The sequence below is a fragment of the Cornus florida genome, unplaced genomic scaffold (genome assembly GCF_030987335.1).
Source record: "Cornus florida cultivar Cherokee Brave unplaced genomic scaffold, ASM3098733v1 CherokeeBrave_3.0.0_Hap2_Chr11, whole genome shotgun sequence".
Lineage (NCBI taxonomy): Eukaryota > Viridiplantae > Streptophyta > Magnoliopsida > Cornales > Cornaceae > Cornus > Cornus florida.
In genome coordinates, this window is record NW_026775581.1 from 93,078,071 (window position 1) to 93,094,672 (window position 16,602).

Below are 16,602 nucleotides of genomic sequence, written 5' to 3' on the forward strand. Positions count from 1 at the left end.
AAATCATGATGGATCAAACCAGAGCGTATGGGCTGTTTGGTGTAGAACATACCTTGTTAAGGTATGTTTGGTTATGGGACATCAAAGCTCCAAAGCAGACATCTTGGTGTTGGAAGAAATTGCTCCAGCCACTTTGCCAGGCCTCTCTCTTATCAGAAAAAAGATTGAAGACGGCAGAGGGACATTCTTCTGGACTAACATCTGGTTTGGGACTCTTTCAACAATATTCCCAAACACAAAATTATCCCCTACCTCCATTGGCCAAATGCATTCCCATTAATATGCGTATCAGAACCAGAGAGCCACTGACACTTGCTTTTTGAGTGGCAATTCACATCCCCAATCTCGCAAAATCTCCAATCGAAATGTGGATTCTTCATTTGCCCTGCAAACTGGTCATCACTAAATCAAATGGAGCTCCCATTATTGGAAGGAAAAAGGCATCAGAAACAGAGTCTGCAAACTAACCTTATCTTTATGTGTGTATCAACTATGGATGGAAAGGAATTCAAGGGTTTCCAGAGAGCTGCTTCTTCAACCCACAACTATTGGCCCTCTTATTGGCCCAATAGCTCTAGATTGGGGATCTTCCACCTTCAAACATTCTATCTCCTTCTGAAAATAGCACATTGGGGGTGCTGAGCTTGGGCTACATTTTTGTTTTCATTTCATTGTCACTTTGTCTACTAATCCCATCCTTCCAAATCATCTCATCAAACTAAAGAGCTCCCAATGCATCTTTTGGAAGACCATTCAATGCATATCCTGAAATTATGCAATTCCAAGAAACCAAATTCCATTTAGGCATTTCATCAAAAACACCGCGGGCTGATTTCAAATACCCAACTTTGGAGTACATGTATATCATCAGTACTGAATCCGCAACAGTGACAATGTGATCAAACCCGGAATTTATTATCTGGGTATGGACTATTTTGCCTTAAGTGAGAGCAGCAAAGGCCTTAAGCACATAGGAATAATTGTGAAATGATCAGGTTTTGCGTTGGAAAGCTGAAGATCTAAGTATTTTGCGATGAAGTCCAATGCGCTGAATGAATGCTTGTTTAAGCTTGTCATTTATAGTAAATAAATATGTGTTTCAAAAATAATTGAGAATAAGGATTAAGCTAAAGAGAATTGCGCTGAATGAATGCTTGATTAGTCTGGACAGGTTGTTGTGTTTAAATATCCAAGAATACTTTGTTTGCTCTAATCAAACATGATCTCTTTCAATGGTCAGATTAATTTTTCCTTCAAAGATTCAAGTCAGATCAACAAATTCTCAATAGAAGAAAACTCTAGTCGGATTAACAAATTATCAACAGAAGAATTGACATGTTTGCATATCTCCCTTCTTTTTTCTTTTCTGAAAATCGAGTTCAATTTTGTGAATGACTGTCCTTGCAAATTCTGAGTTTTTGCTGGGTCAATTTCTAAGTGGTTTAGACAGGGAGAAGATAAATGTACTCCCTTACTAATTAATTACATTTCTTTTCTCCATTTTTTATTCATTTTTTTTTTTTTTTTTAACTTAGATAACAAACTTACGATAATTAAATATATGATGTAATAGTACAAACTCTTAAATATCTATAAATTCAAAGTTCTTTTTATTTTTATTTTTTATGACAAATTAGAGAGAGGAGGTTGAAGAACAGATTAACTATACCAATTAAACCACTTGATAATGTCCATATTGTGTAAATCATTTAGTTATCTTGTACTAACATTTTGGTCACTGAGGAAATTTTTTTTTTTTTTTGATATCTCAAATCTATGAAAAAGGTTATATCTTCACTTGTATATTTCATATCACAAGTTGCCTTTTGTTTGTTTGCAAGTAAAATATTTTTGCCAGAAAAAATATATAGGTTTGGTTTGTTTTGCTTATCCTTTTTCAAAAAACTCAATTGATCATTTTTAGTTTTTTAACATTTTCTTGTCAAATAATTATTAATATTCAAATAGAAATAGTTAGACTAAATGGATAGATAAGATAGAGATTGGATAATTAATGACAAAAGATATTTTTCAGAAAAAAAATTTCAGGACGTTTGCCAAACACTAGAAAATAAATATAAAAAAAAAAGATATACAAAAATTGACATGTAAGTCAATTTTTTCTATTTGAATATTTAAACAATTCTAAAAAAATTCTATTGGAAAACCTCAACGGCTACCCATTCATTAGATGGAGCATGTGGTTTAGAATTACGATCACACTTACCATTAAAATAATAATAATATTATTATTAATATTATTATTATTACATACATGACCTTATGTGAATAGTAAGAATTACGCAGTCACGGATCATGTAAAATTTTCTCTTAATTTAATTGAACAGTTCAACTTCTCGTTCGGTTGAAATTTACTATGCATATCAGTGCTCTAATCGTTATCCTTCTTTCCAATACGAATGCTTGATGGGTTTCGACAGGTTGATGTGTTAAATTTTCTCACTATGATTTGTTTGGACATTATTATTGATTACAACTGTTACCGGTTGCCTTGGTACTAATATTGTGATCATTGGTTTCTGAACTTATATATCTAGAAAAAATAATAAAAAATAAAAATTGATATGTCAAATTTATGAAAAAGTTATATCACCTAGCATATTTCATATAAGAAGTTACTTTTTGCGCTAAACACCAGCGAGTTCTAAACTTGTATCTAAACAAAAAGGGCAAAAAAAAAAAAAAAAATTCATATATCAAATTTATGAAAAAGTTCACTGGTATATTTCATATCGGAAGTTACTTTTTGTACTAAATACAAATAAAACAACACATTTAATTGATGAGTTGGGCTGGATTGTTCAAGGACCTTACCGGCCTGTTTTGAACCACAGAGCTAGATGGCACAAGTATTTTCTAAAAAAAAATTTACCACAATTATTTATTATTTATTTTATTTTTACACAAAAGAAAATAAGTTCTATAACTAATAAAGTCCTCCGTTTGAAAGCTTTTTTCATTTATTTTCTAAAACACTGAACTTTCCATTTATAGTCTTAACAAATTAGATTTAAATTTTGTAATTATAATTTCTATTCAAAATTTGATATGTAAGCTAAAATTTTCTATTTGACTATTTTAACATGTCTAAATTTTATGTATCAATAATTTTTTTCAATTTACTTAGAGGCAAAAACCAAAAAAAAAATTCAAAGGCAAGAATGTTAGTAATTAGAAAGGAGGGAAGGGTGCAAGACTCGAGTACAAACTTCCGGATCCAGGAGCAATAACCCAACCACTTGGATAATACGGTAGTTGCGGAAAAAAAAAAACATGTATTGGCAATTGGATTTTTTTTTTAATCAAAATTCTTTTATTTATTTATTTTTGTCTCTTTCAAAAGGACAAAATGTTATTCAAGTTGTTTGAATAAAAAAGGAATTATAATATTTTATGAATTATTTTAATAGAATTTGAAATTTTCTCTATTAAAAATGATTGTAAAAAAATCTACAAAAAACTTTTTGAATTGACCTTTAATTAAATTAATTACAATTATAATTTTTAATATAATATATTTTTTATCCCTGAATTACTATCTATTAATTAACTAGTAAACATAAACAAAAGAGCATTCTATATCAATGTTACAATTGAAACATCTAATGGCAAAACTTTACTTATATTTGGTAAGAGTACAAATGAAAAATTGAGTACGTAGTTTAAAATTTAGTATTTGTTGTCCTAAGAAAAAATTATAGGACTTATATGTCTTTTAAAAGAAAAGTAAGGCTTTGCGGTAAATTTTCTTATTTTGTAGCTATTACATGCATAGAAAATTTCTCCTCAAGTCAGGTAAAACTATAACATTAATATACATAATTGGAAAGAAATAAAAACTTAAACATCAAACTGAATTAGGAAACCCAACCTAGAGGATTTCAGTGCTGGAGTGCAAGTCTAATTTAGGAAACAAGCAGGAAAATACATATTCTTCAGGTTGATTAGTGTTGGATCGTAGAACTGATTTAGGAATCCTAAGGAAAGTATGATCTTTGCGCTAGAGGGCGCGTGTGTATATATATATATATATATATATATATATATAACCATATGCACGTCTATGTATTCTGCGTTCCTCTGATCATTCCAAGAAGGCAGTTCTAATTAATCTCTCACATAACATCCCCTATTATCTTTCGTCACCCAAACCCTAGTAATATTTTTCAAGTCACTTTCGTTATTCTTGTTTCTGGTTCAAACAATTAATGGCAGAACAGTTTTTCGTTGCTCGTGGTCTTTTCTTTTCGTCCAGAAACATACCATCCTCATCACTGGCGGCAGACTTGGAAGATGAAGAAAATAGGGCAACACAGTTCTCTGTTGATCGTAGTTTTTTTTCTCGGGCCAAAAGCACAGCATCAACAGAGTTCTTTAATTTTGATAATCTTTTCTCTCCTGTAAAAAATACAGAATCATCAGTAGTTGCAGAGTCGAAAAATGAAGAAAATGGCGGGGTTTCATTGGAACTATCGTTGCGGCTTCATGCTGATCCTAAGATGAAAGCACTGGAATCCAGTACTAGTAGTTTCATTATCCCAAAACCAAGAACCATACTAGCTAGCGTAGCAAGAAAACCTGAAAAGGTTTCAACCAAATTGAAACCATCTTCTATTGTAACTTTCAAGAAAAGGAAGATGATGGGTGATAAACCACCAAGTTGCTCTTTGGCTCCTAAAGCCAAGGAACAGAAGATTGTTTGTACCCGTGAAGAAGAAGAAGAGACGACAAGATTGAGGTTGTATAATGACAGGTGGAAAATCAAGAAGATATTGACAAAAAGTGACGTGAATGGTTTATGTAGGCTCCTGATACCAAAAGAATTAATGAACAAACAGGTAATCCCTCTGTTCAACCCTCAACAAGTTAGTGATTGTGGGAGTGGGATAGGCACAAGGGTTAAGGTTTTCGATTTTGACACAAGGACTGAGCATGAGTTGACTCTCAAGAAATGGAAGACAGATAGCTATTTGCTAATCAGTAACTGGAACAAAGAGTTCACCAACAGGAGGAACTTGGAGATGGGTGATGAGATTGGCCTTTTCTGGAATTCACAAACTTCACAACTCTATTTTAGCCTTCTCAAAAAGGCTAATACCTAGCCATATCTGAATGTTTGAATGAAACATGACTTTGGTTGTAAGTTTGGAATTGAACATTTAGTTATTTGAATGGTTTTTACGTGGTCAATTTTATTTGCTATTAAATGTGTAATGTGGTTTGAATGATTTTATTATATATATGTTTTATGAATATGATTGATAGCATATTAGTTTTGAAATGTTTTTAGCGTTTTTTTTTTTTATTTTTTTTTTTTTATTGGCATGTTAAAGCATGGTTATTAATTATAGAAAATTCCTAATTAATATAAAAAATAATTGAATCTGGATATCTAATACAAAAGACAACTGATTATTAAACCTAAAAAGGGAAGACTAACGAGTAGATTCCAGTTAGTTGTCATACTTGAGAACACAGGGCCTCTAGTCTATGGCGAAAGTTTTAACCTAGCTAATTGATGAGCCTATAAGCTAGACTCCCAGTTTCACATTCAATTGAGACTTTAGCTATGTATAAAAAAGTATTAGTGTTTTCATCTCTTTTCAATATGAGTTCTTGGTATGTTTGGGTTGATTGATGTATTTAAATTTCGAAAAATACTACAGTAGCAAGCTTTTCTAACTTTTCTATTTTTTCTTTTTTAATAAAACACTAATATATCCTATAAATTTTTTATAGGACCAATAAATACTACTTTTGAAATCTTCTCCATTAAATTCTAAATCACTTAACTTTTCACTTATGTCCTTAATAAATTAGATTTATAATTTAACAATTATAATTTCTTTTCTATTTGACTATTTAAACATGTCTAAAAATTTTCTATTGCCAATTGGATTTTTTTGTTTCATTTTATCAAAATTAGTCTATTTTTCAAAAGGATAAAATTTTATTCAAATTATTTCAATAAAAAGAAGTTATAATACATTATGAAATTGAACCCAAGGGGTTGACTTAAGTGAATAAAAACTTGGTCCTGGTGTCTTATAAAGCATTGAGTTTACGGTTCGAATTCTCTTGGGTGTAAATAATTTTTTGAGGGGTGTGTATGAATACCAATTAGGAAAAAAAAAAATTATATAAAAAATATTAATTTTTTTTTTAATTCTAATATATTAAAAATGATGATCATTAAATCTAAAACAGTTTTTGGAATTGATCAACTTTAAATAAATTAATTATAATTTAAATATATAATATAATATTTATTAATTAAATAAAGCATAAGAAAACATAGAAACAAAAAATAAAAAACTAATGGGCTCTGGTCTAAATTGTTTAGGTCGTCCTCACCTTTTAGGGATGTTGAGTGTTGGGAAGGGGGTAAAAATATATAGTGAGTTTGTATTTGTTTGAACTTCCAAAAGATAAAAAAATAAAAAGTATTCTATATAGTTTTAGAGTAGAAACTGTAATGGCAAAATTAAATGGTTTTTAAAACTTAAAATGCAAAAGGATTTCAAAAGTAGAATTATTGATCCTATAAGAAAAAATATAGGACTTATTTGTCTTTTACAAAATATAATCCCTCTATTCAGCGCTAAACAAGCAACAGAATGTGGGACTGCAGATGGCGCAAAGCTTAAGGTTTTTGACTTCACACAAGGACTAAACATGAGTTGACGCTCAAGAGATGGAAGACGGACAACTATTTGCTTACCGGTTGTTGGATCAAAGAGTAACGCACCATTATGGGGGAATTTTAGGGATGAATTAACCAAAAGAAGTAAAGTCCTACTTATTTGTATGTTCTAGAGACGGATTAACCAAAAGAAGTTAAGTCCTACCGTTTTCATGTCAGGCTACTGAATTGGTTGGATGACAAGCCGAATATTTATTTTATACTTTTGATAGGATGGATTTTATATATATATAGATATGTGCCATGATATGAGCTTGAGTCTCATGATTGATGGTTAGGGAACATATATTGCATTGGGGATGTATAATTAAGCTGGACATAGTGGATTGTTATATGCCCTGGTAGGTTTAGGTATTCATTCTCACTATATGTGCGTTTTGCATGTTGCTTACTATTTAGGTTGAGGTCGCCCAATGTCCGGTAGGAGCCCTTTTAGTGTGTGTGTGTGTGTGTATATATATATATATATATATATATATAGATGGATTATGTATCTATTGTCGAGTTGATGAGGATGTATATGTGTATCGAGTCTCTGTTCGGAATGTAATAGAATAAAACTTATTTGTGGGTCTGACCCACTACTATTTTTCAGGTGTTCGTCAGATGTAGAGATTGTTTATGCTGAGCAGAGATCAGTCTACTTCACTCTTCTAATTCTACATAGAAGATTCATTTATGTATCAGTATTAAGATGTAGACAGCTATTGCAGTTACTTATTTAGTTTAGATTTTCTAGGGGTCCACATAGTATGGATTCCCGAGTTGTATTATTTAAAAAATTAGTTGTATAAGAAGAATTTATTAATTAATGAAAATTTGTTCTGAGAATTTTAAATATTGGATTATCATTTTAGTTTTCATTTCAACGTTTTATCTATTCTTATTTATCCTTTTGTATTCTGTATTTATTTATTGCCAGTTTATTTTTGATATCCTTAGGTATTTGGGCGTGGGCCGACCAACCCGCATTCGGAAATTTGGGGGTATCACACCACCCGATTCGGCTGGCATATCCAAGGATTTTGTTGATGGAAGCAACGATGAAGAGGGATTTAGGGGCAGAGAGGGCTAGAGATTTGGATATGGAGTTGATATAAATCTTTCCATAAAAGAAATTAACTTCAGAGCAAGAGACTTACTTCTTAGCAACAAAGAAAATGTGTTCCAACTGGATTTCATCAATCTTAAGAAATTCTTCAATCGGATATAATGAAAGCTCAATCTTGGCAAAATTTGGGTTTAATGGAGAGGCCTTAGGTTTGGTGGTGGGTTTGAGAGGTGATGACTGTTCGTTTGTTATGGGTTTGAGAAACGATGTTTCGTTTGTCTTAGGTTTTCTAGTTTGTTCATATGATGGGTTTTCTGTGATGGTGGTGGTTGTCTGGGTTTAGTATGTACATAAGTGAGGGTTGATATACTAAAGGCAAAAAAGTCATTTAAAAGTTATTATATTTTATAGTTTAAATATATATATTTTTTAATAAGTTATATTTTATAGTTAAATTAATAAAATTCTTGAAGGAATATTGACTTTTCATAATTTTAAGGGGTTGTTTGGATTCATTTTTTTGATAAGGGGTGCATTTGTTCAAAAAAGATTCAACTTGTATATAGTTATCCTTATGACAAATCTCAAGGGGTGTCGGTATTCAAAAAAGATTTAACTTGTATATGATTGTCTTTATGACAAATTTTAAGGGGTGTCAGTATACTTTACCTTTATAAAAAGTGCAAAAACTATATCCCTCATTTTTTTTTTCTTTTCTTCTCCTTCCATTTCTTTCCAAACAAAATGGGCCTTACGGCTAAGTGCGTCTTCTTCCATAAATAGGAGTAGCACGGTTCTTTCCAATATTTGTATGATATAATTAGACTCACATATATTCAGACCTCATGACTCATCTCTTATGATCCATCAAGCGTGCATATTCCAAGCCCAATCATCCAAAACTAACCAACTTACGGAGTATGACTTATTCGACGTTCTTAAATACTTCAAAATCTGTAACGACCCTAGCTGATGCCAAATTTTTAAAAAAAATTCGACATAACCTCCCATAAAAATGGGCCTTCAACAACCTGTCCCAATACACAAAACACATAATATCATCTAGCATCCTATTCATCCGTTCATTATACCTCAACATAGTTCCTCTCATGGGGGAACATCCACACACCAATTAATCTAAATTATCATAATTACAGTCCCAAAATACATAGTTAAAATTTAAAGTCCCTGTCTTACAACGTTACGTGATACAATTGCATGGAAACATATACCATAATTCCTTTAGTTTCATTTACATCAAGCAAAAGATAAGTTCGTTCTTAAGTTTCAAGGCCATGAATATTAACTTAGTTACATCCCCACAACTATGAATATACATAAAATGGTAAAAACACAAAATAGCAAACAACCTTCTAACAACTTTCAAGCTTGAGGTGGATTGTCGTCCACCAGTTCATTTCCAAGACCTGAAAAAAATAATATAAATAGTAGGGTGAGCATAAAGCTCAGTAGGTGACACTTAAGACACAATTCTTGTGTCCTTGTGAATCCAAACAAAGAATGGGCCAATGGGAAATAGGGATCATGCAATATAGGGAATTAAAACAATATGCACGTCAATTCCAAATATAAACCATGCAGTGCAACGAAATGCAATGCATGCTAATGTCACTCCCCATTTTCATTCACAAAACCATCACTTTTAAATGTTAATAAAGCCCTCCCTATGGTAACCCCGCCGCGACACGAAAGGAGGATTGGCTATCGTCCCTAGACCTTTGGTAACCCCGCAGCGTCATCGAGGGACCCGAATAGCTCAACCACGCTAGGGCGACTCCCTAATCCCCTCTAGGCTATATTAACCTCCGACCCGTTGGTAACCCCACAGCGACCGGGTTTATCAAAACTATTTGACAAAACTCTTCTCCCAAAATTTTCCCCATTTTCATTTCAAGACAAATTCTCCCATTTCATGCATCCAAATGACATGTGCATGGATGTACATAAAATCTCAATATTATGACAATGGGAAATTTGGCACAATCTAAATAAACATGTTCTCATTAGTCATTTTCAGCATATTAACACATAGTGGGCATGATAAAATAACATCTAAACATACTTTACACATGAAACAAGTCATAATCAAGTTCTTGAAAATTCTCTAGACATCATTCATACAATCATAGATACAATTAACTCACAATTAAACATGTTTGACACAACAAGGAGGTGTAATTCATAATAGAACAAGAAAGGAGTGGATTAAGATGCCCCTACCTCAAAATGAGCAAAATCCCTAGAAATGGGTTCTTAAATTCGAGCTCCCAAAGAGGACCAAAAGCTAGAATTTTTGGTACTAGCACATAGAGCTCGTCGTTTTGCCTCAAACGGCACCTAAATCTGCCAAGTAACGAAGAAAAAATCTTGCCTCAAAGATTGGGTTGAAAAAGAAAAGAAAATGAAATAGAAAATTGAGAGAGAGAGATAGATACGGGGAGAGAGAAAGAATGAGAGACCAAAAATGGTCTCTAGCCACTTAAGGCTTAGTGGTGGGACCCACCAAAAATTCTTTTCTTTTCTCTTTTTCTTTTTCTTTTTAATTTACACACATTACATTCTCCCAAACTTTAAAAAATTTCGTTCCCGAAATCAAAACATACCTGGAGAAGAAAACAACTCTGGATACTTGGAGTGAACCTCCTATTCGAGCTCCCAAGTAGCCTCCTCGACTCCGTGGTGTCTCCAAAGGACTTTCACCATTGGTATCGTCTTGTTCCTCAACACCTTTTGTTGTGTGTCAAGAATCTGAACTGATCCTTCCTCGTAGGAAACATCCTCATCAATGTCTACATCAACCCAACTCAAAATGTGAGATGGATCTGGCTTGTACTTCTATAACATCGATAAATGGAAAACATTGTGGACCCTATCCAACTGTGGTGGCAAAGCAAGTCTGTAGGCAACCTCTCCTACACGGTCCAAAATCTGAAACGGTCCGATGAATCGTGGCGACAACATGCCACTTTTCCCAAATCTCATCAATCCTTTCCGTGGAGAAACCCGTAGAAAAACATGGTCTCCCACTTCAAAGGATAACGACCGTCTCAGCTTATCCGCATAACTCTTCTGTTGGCTCTGAGTTGTAAGTAACCTCTATCTTATCAACTTAATCTTCTCAGTAGTCTCGAGTACAATGTCTGGTCATAAGGCGGCTGTCTCGCCTACCTCAGTCCAACAAACAGGAGACCTACAAGGTTTACCATACAACGCCTCAAATGGAGCCATCAGGCAAATTCAATAAGTGGAAGGTGATCCTCCCAACTACCACCCAAATTAAGCACACAAGCCCGAAACATATCCTCCAAAATCTGGATAGTACGCTCCGACTGACTGTCAGTCTGTGGATGGAATGCCGTACTCAGATGCAACGCTGAGCCAAACGCTGCTTGAAGTCCTTCCCAGCACTTCGAAGTGAACTTAGCATCCCTATCTGACACAATAGTTACAGGAACTCCATGTAACCTTACAATCTCCTTCACATAAAGAACACCAAGCTTCTCTGTATCATCTGTTGCCTTAATAGGCAAAAAGTGAGCCATCTTGGTCAATCTGTCAATGATGACCCATACGGACTCATTGCCCCTTCGTGACCTTGGAAGACCTGTCACAAAATTCATAGCAATATGCTCCCATTTCCATTGCACTACAGGTAATGGTTGCAATAAACCGGCTGGTTTTTGATGCTCGGCTTTCAACTGCTGACAAGTAAGACATCTAGCCACAAACTGTGCAACATCTTTCTTCATCCCATTCCACCAATAATGACGTCTCAAATTGTGATACATCTTGGTACCACCTGGATGAACTGCAAAGCGGGAAGTGTGAAACTCCCGTAAGACGTCCTCACGACAAACCGTAGGAACCACCAACAAACCCCTGAACCGTAGACCCCCATCTGTATACAAGGCCCAATCTTTCACTGTCTCACCACTAGAGATCAAAGCGTGAATGACATCTAAATCCGGGTCCTGTCTCTGTGACTCAATCACCCGTACAACAAGAGTAGGCTGAGCCACAAGACTAAAAAAGAATGCTGGCTCACTGTCAATATCGTCATCAAAACAATACAATCCCATCTCTGCCAAATCCTTAAGCATCTTCCACTTCTGAATAGCCAAACAGGCCAAAGTTCCACGAGATTTTCGGCTTAAGGCATCTGCTACCACATTTGCCTTGCCCGGATGATACTGCAAGTCAAAATTATAATCTTCCAAGAATTCAACCCATCTTCTCTGTCTATTGTTCAAGTCCTTTTAGGAGAAAAGGAACTTGAGACTTTTATGATCCGAGTGCACCTCGAATCTTTCACCATACAAGTAGTGTCTCCAACACTTCAAAGCAAACACAACTGCCGCCAACTCCAAATCATGTATAGGGTAGTTATACTCGTGAGTCTTCAACTGTCGAGACCCATAAGCCACTACTTTACCATCCTGCATCAACAAACACCCTAAACCATCACATGAAGCATCACAATAGATCACATAACCCAAGCCACGCTCAGGTATCACCAACACTGGAGTCGTAGTCAATCTTGTCTTCAATTCCTAGAAAGATGACTCACAGGCTTCATTCCATGCAAACTTAATCCCTTTCTGGGTTAAACGGGTCATAGACGCTGCTAAACGGGAGAAATCTTTCACAAATCTCCGGTAGTAACCCGCTAGACCAAGAAAACTACGGATCTCAAACACATTCTTAGGTTGCTCCCAATTCAAAACAGCTTCAATCTTTGATGGATCAACTAACACTCCGCCTTCTGAAACAACATGTCCCAAAAACTTCACCTCTTGTAGCCAAAACTCACATTTCTCATATTTGGCATACAACCGGTGCTCCCACAAAATCTGTAAAACAATACTTAAATGGATCTCGTGCTCATCCCGAGATCGTGAATACACAAGAATGTCATCCATTAAAACTACCACAAACTGGTCCAAGTAATCGTGAAAGACTCGGTTCATTAAGTCCATGAATGCCGCTGGAGTATTAGTCCAGCCAAAAGGCATAACAAGGAACTCATAGTGTCCATACCGTGTACGGAATGCTGTCTTCGAGATATCCTCATCCCTAACCCGCAACTGATAATAGCCAGACCTCAAGTCAATCTTGGAAAAACAACTGGCTCCCCTTAACTGATCAAATAAATCATCTATCCTTGGCAAATGATACTTGTTCTTGATGGTGGCGCGATTTAACTTCCGATAATCGATGCACAACCTTAAAGAACCATCTTTCTTCTTAGCAAACAAGACCGGTGTGCCCCATAGTGACACACTCGGTCGGATGAAACCCTCCATCCTCAAATCATCAAGCTGCCTCTTTAATTCTTCCAATTTAACTGGTGCTATACGATACGGTACCATAGAAATCGGCGCGGTACCTGGCATTAACTCAATAGAGAACTTTACTTCTCGGTGTCGAGGCAACTCTGTCAAATCCTCCGGAAACACATCCAAAAAATCACGAACAACTGCAAGATAATATTCTTCCACAACATCATCCTCTTCGGCTATAAGGCTAGCCAAAAAGTAATCACCACGACTCCGTCCATGAATTCCGTAAAACGATGAAATGTGGGAATCACTCCGATCTCCCACAAAAAAGAAACAGTCTCCCTCAGGAGTATAAACTGTAACCCTTCCTCTTTAACAGTCGATCGTGGCATGAAAGGAAGCTAACCAATCCATCTCGAGAATGACGTCAAAGCTAGTCATCTCCAAGAGGATAAGGTCAAACACAAAAGTCCGCCCGGCTATCACAATGGAACAGTCCCTTACAACTCGGCTCAAAAACACTGAAACTCCAACTGGCGTATCAACACACAACGCCCGATCCATAAAACTGACCTCTAACCCCGATGCAAGTGCAAATGATGATGAAATAAAAAAATGAGATACACCAGAGTCAAACAAAACATGAGCCCAAGAACCAAACACTTGAAATATACCTCGGAGAACTGAAAATCCAGGAGATGCATCAGTCGGTGCAAGGGCAAAGACACGCCCCTGCGGTGCCTGTGCCTGTGAATTACTAATCTGAACACCAGACTGTTGTACCGACACAGTAGGAGTATCCCTCCTAGCTGGTCGTGAACCCTGAGAAGACAAGGTAGGCTGTGGTGGTGGCGGCGGTGGTCTGAAACCTGATTGAACCGTAGCCGACTGTAACCGCCTCTGCCGTGACCCTCTGCCACTAGTGGTGCCTGCTCCTTGACTCGGATAGTCCCGAATCAAATGGCCCTGCTGGCCACACCCATAACAAGCCTTCGAAGCTGAAGAAACTGAAGTCAATCTCATGGGACAATTGGACTTGTAATGCCCAGGCTGCTGACATTGATAACAAACAACTCTACCCTTGTCAGATCCAACTGGCATAGGAGTGGTAGGAACAGATCGTGTAGATTGTTGCCCCTGAAACTGAAATGAACCACCCTTGTTCTTCTTCTAAGAAGATCTTTTTGAGGATGGCCCTGCACCACTCTTCTGCTTCCATTGTTCTCTTCTCACATCCTTATCTCTGTTATCCGTTTCTAACATTAAAGCCCTTTCTACTGTTTCAGAATATACCTTAATGAACTGTGCCGTGATCAATGGCCTCATCCGATCATTAAGACCAGAAACAAACTTCCGAGTCTTGTTAACTTCATCTCTCACCATTTGTGGAGTAAAGCGAGAAAGTGAAGTGAACCTGTTCTCATATTCCGCCACTGACATGCTCCCTTGAATAAGATTATGAAACTGGTCTTGTAACTCCCATCTTTTGGAAAGCGGAAAGTACTTTTCATAAAACAATTCCTTAAACTTGTCCCAACTCATCTCCTCCACCTTGTACCGGCTTGTAATCGACTTCCACCATAATTTGGCATCCTTAGCAAACTTATAAGTAGCTAGGATGATTTTCAAATGATCCTCCGTCACATCCATTGAAATCAATTAAGTTTCAACTTGCTCCATGTAGTCATCTGCTATCATTGGATCCGTACCGCCATCAAACATAACCGGCATCAGCTGAGAAAACCCCTTAATAATCTTGAGACGCTTCTGAGCTGGCGTCTCCTCAACTTGAACTATAGGTTGTGGTGCCAACTGCGACTGAGCAGCAATCGGTGCCCTTACGACATTTTGCAACAAACGATTCAACTCCAGTGCCACAGAACCTTCACCCACTTCGACGGGTGCTTCAACATTATCCCTCTTTGTGGGAACAACTCTCGGGGGAATCAAGTCCCTAAGAAGTGTGTCCTCATCATTTAGCTCCTCCGGATTGGAACTGGAGCTTTCGCTAACATCACCCCTAGTTGGTCTAGGGCCAACTTTCCTGATTTCCTCACGCCGTGACATCGTTCTATAAAACAAAGGAAACAATTCAATAACGATAACACTAAGGTCCAACCGTGAACAACCCAACGCAAAAAGATACTATACAAACATTTAGCATGCAATACTATGCAATGAACACATTAATATAGGCATATAAGCACATAAGCACGTAAGCAAGTAAGCAGTTAAGTATGCTTTTTCACATAGCAAAACACTTTTCCAAACAAAGAAATAACAATGCAAATGACTTCCCAGACAACCCTAGGTAAGCCTCTACCCGTCGTCCTAATGGTATTCGAACCATCGCTCTGATACCAAATTTGTAACGACCCTAGCTGTTGCCAAAATTTTAAAAAAAATTCGGCATAATCTCCCCTAAAAATGGGCCTTCAACAACCTGTCACAATACACAAAACACATAATATCATTCAGCATCCCATTCATCCGTTCATTATACCTCAACATAGTTCCTCTCATGGGAGAACATCCACACACCAATTAATCTAAATTATCATAATTACAGTCCCAAAATACATAGTTAAAATTTAAAGTCCCTGTCTTACAACGTTACGTGATACAATTGCATGGAAACATATACCATAATTCATTTAGTTTCATTTACATCAAACAAAAGATAAGTTCGTTCTTAAGTTTCAAGGCCATGAATATTAACTTAGTTACATCCCCACAACTATGAATATACATAAAATGGTAAAAACACAAAATAACAAACAACCTTCTAACAACTTTCAAGCTTGAGGTGGATTGTCGTCCACCAGTTCATTTCCAAGACCTGAAAAAAATAATATAAATAGTAGGGTGAGCATAAAGCTCAGTAGGTGACACTTAAGACACAATTCTTGTGTCCTTGTGAATCCAAACAAAGCATGGGCCAATGGGAAATAGGGATCATGCAATATAGGGAATTAAAACAATATGCACGTCAATTCCAATTATAAACCATGCAGTGCAACGAAATGCAATGCATGCTAATATCACTCCCCATTTTCATTCACAAAACCATCACTTCCAAATGTTAATAAAGCCCTCCCTTTGGTAACCCCACCGCGACACGAAAAGAGGATTGGCTATCGTCCCTAGACCTTTGGTAACCCCGCAGCGTCATCGAGGGACCCGAATAGCTCAACCACGTTAGGGCGACTCCCTAGTCCCCTCTAGGCTATATTAACCTCTGGCCTGTTAGTAACCCCGCAGCGATCGGGTTTATCAAAACTATTTGACAAAACTCTTCTCCCAAAATTTTTCACATTTTCATTTCAAGACAAATTCTCCTATTTCATGCATCCCAATGACATGTGCATGGATGTACATAAAATCTCAATATTATGACAATAGGAAATTTGGCACAATCTAAATAAACATGTTCTCATTAGTCATTTTTAGCATGTTAACACATAGTGGGCATGATAAAATAACATCTAAACATACTTTACACATGAAACAAGTTATAATCAAGTTCT

The 16,602-nt window shown here is 36.1% G+C and overlaps 1 protein-coding gene across 1 annotated transcript; it reads left to right on the top strand.

Moving 5' to 3' along the window:
• The first annotated feature begins 4,229 nt into the window (after window positions 1–4,229).
• LOC132281558 (uncharacterized) lies at window positions 4,230–5,123 on the top strand. Its single transcript, XM_059783252.1, has one exon. It carries the CDS (start codon window positions 4,230–4,232, stop codon window positions 5,121–5,123), a length of 894 nt encoding a protein of 297 aa, XP_059639235.1.
• Window positions 5,124–16,602: the final 11,479 nt, after the last annotated feature.